Source organism: Dama dama, chromosome 4, assembly GCF_033118175.1.
Source record: "Dama dama isolate Ldn47 chromosome 4, ASM3311817v1, whole genome shotgun sequence".
In the NCBI taxonomy this organism is placed as follows: domain Eukaryota; kingdom Metazoa; phylum Chordata; class Mammalia; order Artiodactyla; family Cervidae; genus Dama; species Dama dama.
The window spans coordinates 40434495-40447162 of NC_083684.1; the positions used below are offsets into that span (position 1 = coordinate 40434495).

General features: G+C 54.8%; 1 protein-coding gene across 3 annotated transcripts in view; it reads right to left on the reverse strand.

The window, feature by feature from the left end:
- Window positions 1-12668, reverse strand: part of RANBP10 (RAN binding protein 10) — a 56767-nt gene that overhangs the window by 3473 nt on the left and 40626 nt on the right. The window contains exons 5-13 of one of the 3 annotated variants that reach the window (XM_061138747.1): window positions 9003-9025; window positions 7087-7271; window positions 4472-4584; window positions 2903-3011; window positions 2652-2800; window positions 2252-2327; window positions 1398-1519; window positions 765-967; window positions 406-517 (exon numbers count right to left, since the gene is read on the reverse strand). In XM_061138747.1, the coding sequence (XP_060994730.1) occupies window positions 406-517; window positions 765-967; window positions 1398-1519; window positions 2252-2327; window positions 2652-2800; window positions 2903-3011; window positions 4472-4584; window positions 7087-7271; window positions 9003-9025 (1092 nt within the window). Of the gene's footprint in view, window positions 1-405; window positions 518-764; window positions 968-1397; window positions 1520-2251; window positions 2457-2651; window positions 2801-2902; window positions 3012-4471; window positions 4585-7086; window positions 7272-9002; window positions 9026-12668 lie in introns of all 3 variants that reach the window. The other 2 variants (XM_061138745.1, XM_061138746.1) reach the window with 2 other exon arrangements.

Below are 12668 nucleotides of genomic sequence, written 5' to 3' on the forward strand. Positions count from 1 at the left end.
AGGCCTGGTCACTGCCCTGATCAGGGCTGAGCCCAAGTCCAAGTTCCTTTGGGAGCAGAAGGTGGGGGGAGCGGACAGAATCTCTCGGAAGAGAGAGTTCATATGCCTCCATGTGTGTCCAAACCACCAGGCTATGGCCCTGTCAACAGCCTGTGGACCTGAGCTTTCTTTGGAGCAATGAGCTGGCCTGGGCCGAGGTCACAGTCTAGGGCCCACTGTGATCTAGCTGGCCAACTCAGTTGGGCAGAGGGAGGTCAGGGTTCTATCACAGGAGCCCAAGAGTCCTGTGGGCCACCAGACAGCCTCTGGGCAGAGTTCGCTGCCCTGATCTGGACAAACAAGGAAGGGGTGACGGGGCCACCCCAGGCCCTCCTGGGAGAGCTTATTTTTGTTAGCGCCACTTACCTAAAATGGCGCTGTTGAGGGCGGCACACACAGGCTCCCTCTGGATGGGGTCAAGCTGCTGGCCAACTGGACAGCTCCAGGGGTCTGAGTAGGCAAGCAGGCTAAAGGCATCCTAAGGAACAGAGCACTTCTGAGAGGACTGTGGTACGCACCACCACCCCCCATGGCTCCAGGGGGATATGGGGCCCTGCATGGCGTCAGGGAGGGCACAAAATACCCCGATGTCCCATTTCCCACTGCAGTCTTGTCTAGAGCTCACGCTCTCCTATTGCTGCTGCTCCCAGTGCCTTCCCAGTTACCATACCGCTGTACTACCAAACAGGGGCCCATTCTGTACGAAGGCCTGGCTTGCTCCATACCTGCAGCATCTCCGTGTGGGCCAAATTCTTGCCATATTCCCGGCCCAGCTGCTCACTCAGTGCCTGCAACTCGCGGCCGAACAGGATAATTCTTTCCGTGGCTGCCTGATTGCCCCCGCAGAGCTGCCGCCGCGGATGCCCGTCATCTGCACCCAGAGCCCAGCAGGGGGCACATCGGGAGGGCACAAACAGACAAGGGAGGACTAGGGTGGGGACCCCAAAGAGAACATGGCAAGAAGGACCTAGGTTGGGGATGGGGGTGAGGGTGCCCTTCTGGTGGAGGCAAGCGAGGGCTTAGAGGCGCAGGGGGGCCACCCCGAGCTGAGCTGTTCTGAGTCTACCCAGCACAGGGTCTAGGGGTCAGGCAGGACTTGGAAGCTTTCCCTCTCCCACCCTGTGCAGGATGCAAGGGGGCTCATAAGGCTACCTGCTCTCACCAACCCCCTCCAGCCACTAATGCGGGAACTTGGCCTGGGCAGCAGGCCAAGGTCTTCCCATCACAAACACCCACTTGTGACGGCTACAGAGGCAGTGGATCAGCCTGCCCAGCCCCACCCCCACCTCCAGCGAGGGGAGACCTGGATTGAGCACGGCCACCTGCGGAAGAGGGGGCGGGCGAGGGCACGGCCTTACCCATGCTGGACTCATCCGTCTGCAGGTCCTCATGCTTGTAGGCACCGTTGACGATGCGTGTGGACATGCTCTCCAGCACACCATTGGGGTAATGCTCCGCCTCCATCTCCATCTCACTGTCGCTGTGGAGAAGGGTGGAGATGGCAGCTGACTAAGTGGATATGGTTGGCGCAGCCTGGGTGGGCCCCCATTGAGGCTTCAGCCACAGGCTGCTGTGGATAAACTGAGGTCCCTAAAGGGCATGAAAGGATAGCTTCCAGGTTCGCAGGCTCCAGCACTTGGGCCCTACTGTGATGCCAGCCATCCCCAGGGGCTTGTCACCTCATTCCCACTCCGGTCCCGACGCTGCCTCTGTGACCCTCGCCTCCCCAGCCCTCCTCTGAGTTGGCACACCCCTTCTAAGCACCCCTAGATCCCCAATGACCAGGACAAGTGAGTCATGACAGGCATGTCTGGGAGCTAAACCCGGGTCAGCCTTGAAGCATGCCGGGGCGCTGAGAGCCACCTACAGTCTGCAGTTTATAACCTCTACCGGCCCAAACTGTCTGGCTGAGAGCTGAGCCCAGAAAAACCTCCTTTAGTATAGACCCCGGGTGTTCTGAGAGACCTGGTATCCTTGGAGGCAACCACATTCTCAGTGCCAGCGCCTCTGGAGAAAGATGGGGCCAAGGGAAGCGGCAGCTGAATCACGAGCTAGACGGGAAGCTGGAGCCAAAGCCTGGCCTGGCAGGTCCACAACTACTATTCCAGGCACAGGGCTGGCAGGGAAGTTGGGGATACAGGGCAGGGGGGTGCTCACAGGACAGGCTGCAGTGGGCACAGAGCGGGAGGAAGAAGCTGAGCAGAACAGGTACCTGGTCTCCTGGTTACTGGTACTGCTGTGGGGCTGGGACTTGGTGGAATCTGTAGAGTTGGACTCGGAGTAATTCACTGAGGAGGGAGATGAGGAGGATGAGGAGGATGACGAGGACGAGGAGGAGCTGGGTGCAGGGTATTTACTGTGGTTCGGTTTGCTCTTGGAGGAGGCGACGCCGTTGCTGCAGCTGGGACTATCTGCTCCTAAAAGCCAGGGGACGGTCAGAAGAGGAGGGCCAGCCTGCTGCCCAGCAGCGGCCCGGGAGTAACTGCAGTGGTCCCGTTTCCCATCCCCCCCACAGCCGGCAGCAAGCCCCGAGCCCATCCTGGGGAAGGGTGTCTGGATGGCCTCGCTTCTCCACACCAGTTCTTCCCAGAGCCCTCCGGAGAGCGGCTGACCTGTGTTGTGCGTGTGGGAACTAGTGGGGCCGTGTCGGGGACTGAGGCTGGGGGAGCCAGGGTAGCTGTCCTGGGACTTGGGGCTTCGAGAGCTCAAGCTGCGGACCTCACTGTCAGTCCCGTTCACCATCTCCACAAACTGTCGGCACCTGCGGAAGGAGCAGAGCAGCCATGCTCTGGGCTTGGTCTGGGTTGCATATTCCCACCACCCATGGGGCAACAGGAGGGAGCTGGCAGGGGCCCAAGCTTACTTAAGCATGAAGAGAAGGTTGGGATTATGCTCCAGCAGCCCTGGGTAGAAGCGCTGTGTGGTCTCAATGGCCTCCCCCACTCGGCCCTCCAGCACCAGCTTCTGAATCTCTGAGGAGAGAAAGAGCGAGGCAGTGAGAGAGCGGCCACAGACCCCCACACGTCTCCACACTGCCAGGCCCAGGCCCAGGTCAGCCGCCACTGCAGCGGGCGGGCTCAAGGCAGCAAGCCCCCTGAGATGCTCACAGAAGAGACCGAAGAAAGAACCTGGCCACCAGGCCCACAACAGATCCTGGTTTCTGTCAAGTGTCAGGGAGTCCTCAGAGAATCATGGGGAGAGGGAGGAGTGGGCGACCCCAGCCCAGAAAAGCAGGAGGGTGAGTTCGAAGGCCTGCTCCTATGGAGTACAGGTTGCCAGGGACCTGGCAGGGGGAGAGGTCCTGGCTATGAGTGTAATCTGGGGGTGGGCGCCTGGGCAGCTCTGTGGCTTGACAGGCTCCTCTTCAAGCCCAGACTCCTCTCATCAGGCCTCATAAGGATGGCAATGGGAGTTCATGGTCTCTGGGCCAGGGCCCGCAGGTTAGTGGTCTTCAGGGGCTGCAGCAGCCCCTGCTGAGAAAGGAGATCACCCTCCTCATGCTGGCAGCTCCAGCGCTGACACCTCTCAGGCCCTTGGCATCGTGCTCCTGTCCTGGGGCCTGGTGCATCTTGCTGGGAGGGACTTCTGGGTCTGGGGCTCTTCTCACTCACAGACCCCAAGTCTGAGATCCCTTCCCGTCTGCCAGGCTGGGCACAGATTCTCTGGGAGACACAGACACACCCACACGCACAGAGACAAGGGGCTCAGAGAGACGCAGGCAGGCACACACAGACACACAGTCCACACACCCCTGCTCTCCCCCACTCTCCTCCCCTCGCTCAATCTCTTTTCTGGGCTATTTCCTCTTTCCCTGCACCCTCCTTCCACAAAAGAGCCCCAAACACGCAGTAGGCAGGCCAGTACGAACACCAGGAAAGCTTCCTTGGGCTCCTTCAAAGGCAAAGGGCAGGAGCAGAGGTGGGAAGCAGAGAGAGTTTTACCACAGCAGCCATGGAACATCAACCTTTCCTGTCTGAAAACTTCATCCCCTCTCTGGCCAGGGGCAGGCAGCATGACTGAGGTTGAGTAAATGGTGGACAAGGCAGGACACTGGACTGGTAAGATGCAAACATACTCCTTCCAGAAGACCATGAATGGGGGGCTGCATGGAATCCTGAATGCCGGGGGAAGCAGACAAGCATGGAGGCGGGGGTAGCCAGCCACACAGGGCCCAGCTTGCAGCCGGCCATCCAAGCGTGCATTAGGATGCCTGCACGGAGACATCCCCATGCTGGGACGGTCCTCGGGGGCAGTGCTGCCTTGAAAGAGGGACAGAAGCAGGGCCAGCCCAGCCCAGGGCTAGGTGGTGGGCTGGTCTTCTGGTGAGGATCTGAGCTGAACAGACTCCAGACAGGTTACCCAAGGCTGCCACGAGCCAAAGAGCAGGGACAGGTGAGGGAGGGAAGGTAGGAGCAGAGGACAGTCTCCTTACTTTGTCTGTTCTTTATGGATGCTTGTTCTTCCTGAATCGGGGTTTCAGTCATTCGGGCAAAAGCCGTGGCCGTGGCACAATACCCATGATGCACCAGGTAAGACGAGACCATGCTAGAAAAAAGGAAACGCTCAAGGTTGACACTTAAGAACTACATTTCTCACTGACCCCCTGGGGGGACAGACTATCTCCCTAAACATATCTTAAAGATGCTACCTCCACAGAAGGAGAATAAAGGGGCTGAAACAAAATGAAAACTTCCCCCAGGGCTCATGCAGTCAGGCGGGGGGAGGGGCAGGTCACCAGAGCTGTCCTCGCTGCTGGATGAGTGGCTGCAGTTCTCTGGGTTATGCTGCCCACAAGCGGGCAAGTGTGGTAAAACGAGTACATATGGAAGCACACACCATCTCCTCACAGAAGCAGCCGGCTCCTGCGACCTGCGGCAAACCCAGAGACTGCTGCTGCAAGCCTCTCTGAGGGCTTCCCGGAAGGGCGGCCAGCCAAGCAGGCTGGCAGCTGCCCAGATGGGGATGAGGCATGCCACGTGCGTACCTTCTCCAGACACAGGAGCTCCTGTGCAGGCACCCCACATGCCTGGCAGAAGCATTCCAGCTCAGGTGAGCCTGGCCCTCAGGAGTGCTGGCTCTAGAGGGTGATGGGGAGCTAACCCACGACCCAGGTTACTCCACAATACACCACAAATCTAAGGTCCAGAAGCCACGGTTTCAGGCAGTAATATGGCCAACAGGAACACAGTCTTTGGGAGATGGCCCTGAGAAACCTGATGCCCAGAAACCATTTAATCCCGCCCGAAACTGGCACATATAAGCAGCGGCACACATGGAGCCCTTGTGTCTGATGTGCATGAAAGTGTGTCAATGGTGTGTATGCATATGTGTATATGTCAATGGTGTGTGTATATGTCAATGTCATTACTGTAACTGCCCAACCCGAATGTCTGTAGGGCTATTCTGTGGAAGGCACAGAAGTTCAGCTGAGTGTTCTCTTATGTTTTAGGGGTAAATGAGATGATCCACATAGAGTGCCTAGGCACAAAGCAACAAGTCAATATATACAACCTCTTATTATGAAATTATGTATTCATAATATTTTCTTACAAATAAGAATTATAATAATTATACTATTAAAAACACAAGGGCAAAAATTCTTGACAAAATAAGGTTCAGATGAGTCCATACACATATCAGAGGCCACTAAAATGTATAGTCCCCTTGACTCAGTAATTCTACTTCTTGAAAGGATACCCAGAAAATAATCTTAAAAATAGAAAACTCCTAATGTATAAAAGGGAGACCTACACAAGCAAAAGAGAGGAAATAACCTGAAGCTACCACCAAAGGAAGCCACGCAAGGGGCTTGTGGAAAATGTGTCTGTGACATAATATAGCCATTAACAATGCCCATAAAGTGAAGTTATATGAAGTCACAGGATTTGGGTTATATGAAATACTTAGCAAATACTACCTATGAACACACACAGGCACACAGATACATACACATAAACAAATACACCCATGTGCTGAAGCCAGGCCCTGTCAGCTGAGAGCCTCAGCCCCTCCCCCACACAGCTGGGGCAGCTCACCCCTCCCCTTGCCTGTTCCAGCAAGCCTACTGTGGGGACTGGCACCATCTGGCCCTCTAAGGAGGGGCTGCTTCTAAGTTCTGGGGCTGGGGACAAGATGGAGTCATGCTGCTATTCCTGAGAAAGCTCTGGCCACCTACCCTCTGCCTCAGTCCTCCCACAATATCCATCCCTCAAGAAAGAAGGCTGCATGAAGAACCCAGTGTATACCCACCCCCCACCCCCTGGACTCTAGGACCCTGGCATCTACAGGCCAATGACCCAGGCTAGGAGGAGACCAGCCTTCCTCTGTCCATCCTTGACAGCCAAGCCAACAAACTAACCCACCTCCTGGCAGAGTGGTTACAGCTCATTGTCCCACTCGGGCCTGCAGCTGGCAAGTGGCAGAGAGACCTGTATCTGACCTCCCTTGGGATTCTCTGTGGACCTTTTTTCCATCATAGGGAGTATCTGTCATGCCATGACTCTGGCCTCAGGTCACTGCTCAGGGTTGGATCCACCTAAACCCCTTGCATCTGCAGCAGTGGTGGTGGGAAGGGAGACCTCCCTAGGGCCCTCCTGGGTTAGGGGAGGGCTCTCTTCCCACCACCACTGCTGCAGATGCAAGGGGTTTAGGTGGATCCAACCCTGAGCAGTGACCTGAGGCCAGAGTCATGGCATGACAGATACTCCCTATGATGGAAAAAAAATCCACAGAGGAAGAGGCCACAGGGCATCTTAGGACATCCTCTGCAAGATGAGCTGGGGAAGGGAAACAGCCTGCCAGTGATATTACATCCAGGGCCTTCTGATCCAGTGGAGGGGCACAGGCTCAACCAGGAGCAGCTCTGGAGAAGTGAACTAAGAGAAGGGCAGGAGAGCAGCAGACAAGAGTCATCCTGGGAGTGCTTTCCAGAAGGAACGCTACCCATTAGAGTTCACAAGAGCAGCTTGCAGCAGTTCAGGGGTCTACAGGAGAGTGAGGCCCCTGGGAGGGGGCAGGGCAGGGAAAGGGTGGGGGCGGGGGACTCACTTCTGCAGCACCGCCTGCCACTCGCCAAGCCGGGCACTGATGGGGAAGCAGTGGACAGTGCCCTGGACCTTGGCACGCCACTCCCGCATGTAGTCCTCAATGTCAAACAGGAAGGGCTGCTGCCCAAAGTTGGCGTCCACAATCTCCCCGGGTGTCTGCAGGCCTACGGTGGGGTAGAGGTTGGCCTGAGGAGGAGAATGAAATGTCAGTTGGGCCCTGAGGGCAAGGGGGGGCAGCAGGGCCTCACCTCATCTCACCCCGCCCAGAGCAGGGAGGCGCTGGCTCCTGTAGGCCGCTGCTTCGGCTCTGAGCGAACTGCAACATGGCTGGGGGGGTGGGAGGGGCAAGGCTAAGCCAAGTGCTGCCCACCTCCCGAGCAGAGAACTACTCCCCCAAAGTTAGAGGGGAGAAAGCAAAAGAAAAGCCAGGCTCAACGCGGAGTCTCCTTCCCCGCATTAGAGGCTGTAGTATCCCCAAAGCCCAAGGCCCCCATTTGGGACTCAGCCAGGGCACACAGAGGCAGGCCGGGCCCCGCCACCCTGCAGGCGTGCCTGTGAAAATCTGCTGTAGGGGTGGGTGATGGCTCCTCTCAGAGCGATCAGGACCACAACAAAAGGGGTTCTGAGGGGGCAGGAAGGGATGCGGGGAGACAGGAAAAGAGGGGAGGAAGGGGAGAGTAGGGCCAAGGGCGTTAAGTGGTTTGGACCCCCTGACACTGGAAAAGGGTAAAGAAAAGCCCTTCCTGTCTGAGGCTCACTTAGAGGAGGATCTTCTGGCCAGTGATGTCTGGGCATGTCCTCTTGGTGTGGGGCTCCCCGCTTCCCTAGCCCCTGCCTGGACCAACTTCTACCTCACTCCTCCTATGGCTCCCATGCTACAGCCCAATGTCTCGGCAGCCTCCTCCCCATTGTCCCCGGGCTCCCAGTCTTTTCTTCCACCTTCCATCCTCAGGCCCTGTATCATTCCTATCACGTGCTGTTACCACACTCTGGGCTCAGCCTTTCCAGCACTTGGCAGAGAGTGCTGTCACACCCACATCTGAGTGTTTCATGTCACATCTCCACCACTAGACTCTTCCCCACTCAGGGTCAGAATTCTCCTGTATCTGTGTGCTCCACCTAGGACCACAGCCCACCCTTTGGGGACTCCAGGCAGGAGGGAAGGATTTTGACACACAGACAGAGGTGCTGTAGTCTGAGCTTGAGGAGGGCCCTCAGATCATGAGGGCATTTCCTATTCCTAGAGTGTCACAGGGGTGCCCAGGATCCCTAAGTAGGCCCCAGGGCCAGCAAACCCTTCCTCCTTCCAGAACCAGCCAGGGCACACAGCCAGGCCAGACTCCCACCATTCTGGGTGGAGGCCCTGCATGTGACAAGGCCCGGGGTGACTCATAACTGAGAAGGAGTGGGGTGCCCTGAACTAAGTCAGCAGGAAAACCTGACCCTTTACCCCATAAAGCTCAAGTCTCTGGCTCAGGGGCACCCTGCATGGTAGCAGGCTCAGTCCCCAAGAGTGCTGGATTTCCTCAGGGATCTGATGGGGATGTACACGGACCCAGCTCCCTAACACTTCAGGAACAATTTTCTATACTCTGCCCGTGAGTCCACTGGGTATAACCCACACAGAACTGATTCAGACGAACTGAGCCATGGAGCTACCTCATCTCTGCCTACACTGTGCCCCACCCGCTGGCTGCCTCTGGAAATGCCACAAATCATGGTCACCTACTAAGAGTTGTGGAGGAAGACCGGGCCTTGCTGCTGGAGAGAGAAGGCTGGCAGGGCCCCTTACTGATACTTTCAAGCTGATGGCACAGCACACACCGCTGGTTGGGGAGAGGGCAGGACCCCACTGTGCCTGCACTATGCCTGTCAGCCCCCAGGGGCCAGAGCAGAAGACCCCACAGCAGTACTTACCGGGAGGTCTGTGAAGGCTATACCTGCGGAGGGAAAGGAACAGTCATCAGGCCACATGGTGGATTCCCACACCTCTGTGGGCCCCCAGAGGGCCTGTCACAATGGCTGGGGGAGGGGCTGGTCACCACATCACCCCTATGGTGGAGGGCCAGCACGAGCCAGGGCCTGGTAGGTTTACATCCTGGCCAGAATGAAGTCTGATATTTGGGTATTTGTCCACAGCATTTCTATCCTCTTGGGGGAAATCTGCTAGGAAGGACCAACACCCAAATGAGTGATACTAGGGCCTCTCCAGGCCTGACCACACTCTCTTGATCCAACACATATTTAAATGGCAACCCACTCCAGTATTCTTGCCTGGAAAATCCCATGGACAGGGAAGCCTGGTAGGCTACACTCTCCGTGGGGTCGCAAAGAGTTGGACATGACTGAGCGACTTCACTTTCACTTTCACTCTGTATGCCAGGCTCTTTTCTACCCATTACCTCATCTGATCCGTAGACCAACTATGGTGCTAACTAAGGGAGTGCTTAGTTAGGTGTTAACATCTGGTGCTTAGACCGACTAAGGGAGGAGGCTTTCTTATCCCCATTTTACAGATGTGGAAAGCCAGCTTCAGCAGTTAAATGATTTGCCAGCAGTCATAAAACCAGCAGAAACTAGTCGTTCGTACCAACACTGACAGAGAAGTGGCGACAGAGAGGGTGGCAGCTGCCCATCTTCAGCCCCTATTTGCCCAGGGTCCCCAGAGATTCTGCGCTGACAAAGCCCAGGTTAATACTGGCCTGTGTACCCTCTGAGCCTTCCTGCCGAGAAAAGAGACTGTGTTTCTAGGGACCCCAGTCCGGAACAGGAAGTGAGGGTAGAGGGGAGCAAGACCTAAAACATATCAGCAGGCCCGAGCAGGAGAGGGGCCTCGGTATATAAACCAGAGCATTCATGTTTTGCAGGTTGAGAAGTAACTCAAAGCCAAAGGAGACTCTCCCAAGGACTCACAGTCTACCTGTTTTTTAAGATAAATTCTTATTACATCCTCTAGAAATTCCTAAGCTTTTGGCTTGAGAGATTTTCAAACCACAGACTACTCAGAGGTCCCTGTCTTCTCCCTCAACTCCACCCAGAAAATAAACTGAAATCCATCAGGACAAAAGAACAGGGGAGGGTCTGAAGACAGGCCTCCCAGGAAGCCTCGGGCCAGAATCCTGACAGCTAGCCAGCGCATCCCATGTGCTTCCTCTGTGCCGGGCACTTGTTTCACCTCTTACAAGGAAGCATTTAATATTCAGAACAGGCCTGGAAGGTGTATACTGTCTCTGACACTGGTTTACGTATGAAAAAACCAAGGCGCAGAGAAATGTTTACATTCTTTATTGGGCTATTTTGCTCCTCAGTGAAAGAAGTTCATAAACCAATGACCTGCCTGCCTGTGGCCACTGCCAGCCCCATGTGCATAGTCAGCGGTCACAGAACCAGCAGGATGGACTCTGGAAGCCCCTCAATGTCCACCCACTCCACCCACCAGATCTGCATGGGAGCTGCCCCCATGGATCTCCGTGTGGCCGGGCTACTGCTGCTGGGCTCCCACGCTTGTGGAGAGGCCCACAGAACTCTGGAAGAAGGGGGAGTCCAGGCTCTATCAATTACCTGCTGTGTGACCTTTGACAAGCCACCCAATCTTTCTGAGCCTATCTGACAAAAGAGGGTAATGATACACCCAACACCCCTAGAAGAAAGAAGAAACCGATTCTCTGTGAAAGCTGCCTTGTAAACTGTGAGGTCCAGGTACAAGCTGGCTGGACTTGTACCACAGGGCAAGGCACCTGCCAAGCTCCTGCCCAGGGGATGACCCACCCAGCTCACCTGGCTCTGTCTCACAGTGGCACTTGAGAAGACATCCAGGAGGATGTGGAGAGAGGCTACTCCACCCACTACTGCACTGGACAAGGGCGACACTGCTTCCCACAGCCCTGCAGGTCTCCAGGAGTCTCCACAAAGCCACTGTGATAGCAAGATATGAGATGGCCCACGGGAAGATCTGAGAAGTCCAGGCAAAGATCCAGGATGCAGAAAGGACATACAAACCTGCTGATGAGAAGTACCCTGAGCCAAAGACACAGAGCTAGGGGGCACTGAGGCTGAGGGCAGAGAGAACCTGCATAAAAACTACTCTAGGAGCTTTCCTGGTGAGCTGCTGGTTAAGAGTCCATACTTCCACTGCAGGGGTCTGAGTCTGATCTCTAACCAGGGAACTAAGATCCCAAGGTTTGCAGGGGAAAAAAAATTACTCTGGAAGCACAGGGACTACTTGTGGGTGAGACATCAGTCTCCATTCACTCAGAACATTCATTTGTCCTCCCATCAAGTATTTGCTGAGACCTCGCAGGAGCCAGGCCCTGTGTGAGGCACTAGGGAAACCAGCTGTAAGCCTGGCCCAAAGAGTGCTGCCAACTCCAGCAAAAGAGATGGTGTACAACTAGTAATGACACAGACAGCTGACTAGTGACACACAGGGCGAGTGCTGTGACAGAGGACGAGGGAGCAAATAAAAGGAGCAGGGCGGCTGGAGGCAAGAATTGTCACTCTGTTTCTCTAAAAGGAAAAAGGTTCTGAGGCGAGAGAGCAGTCACTGGCTCACTGATCCTGCGTGAGATTCTCAAGCACATCACATTGACATGCTGGCTTGTGAGAAGAAAATAAGGTCATTAGAAGAGTTACCAAGTGGTGTATCACTGAGAGTTAATTGACCCTTCCTTTAAATTTTGTGATCTAGAAGATGCAGAGGATAGGTCGGATTCATTTTTTAGTAAGGTCTCAGCAGTAACCTTGTGGGCAAGACAGAAAAACTCGAGCTTCAGAATAACATAGTGAAGTGCTTCTTAAATGGCTGGTGTCTACCTGGACAAGCTGTAGGCTGAAGGGCTCAAATCCAGCCTTGTCCTCTTCCAATATTTTTATCAGTATCTTCATGATGAAAACACACACAAACATGCTTACCCAAACTTAGGATAACACACAGTTAAAGACTGTTAACATGTAGCTGTTAACATATAGCTGTGGTGTTGGAGAAGACTCTTGAGAGTCCCTTGGACTGCAAGGAGATCCAACCAGTCCATCCAAAGGAAATCAGTACTGAATATTCACTGGAAGAACGGATGCTGAAGCTGAAACTCCAATACTTTGGCCACCTGATGCAAATAACTGATTCATTGGAAAAGACCCTGATGCTGGGCAAGATGGAAGGCAGGAGGAGAAGGGGATGACAGAGGATGAGATGGTTGGATGGCATCACTGACTCAATGGACATGAGTTTGAGTAAGCTCCGGGAGTTGGGGATGGACAAGGAAGCCTGGTGTGCTGCAGTTCATGGGGTTGCAAAGAGTCGGACATGACTGAGTGACTGAACTGAATTGAACAGCTGAAGAGGATACCAAATATTGGAGACAGGATGAGCAAGACCAAAGCAGATCTTGACAGACTAAGAAAACTGACAATACAGACCTAAAGGAAGTTTAATTATGAGAAGTGTAAGGTCTAGCATGGGGTCTATATAAACATGTACTACAGAGGTAAGTTTTTAAAAACAGTGATAGGGTCTGGCTGACATTGAGGTGGCCATGAGCTCTTTAGGGATCTAGACTGACAAAGGGTTGAGGGCCCAGAGGAGGG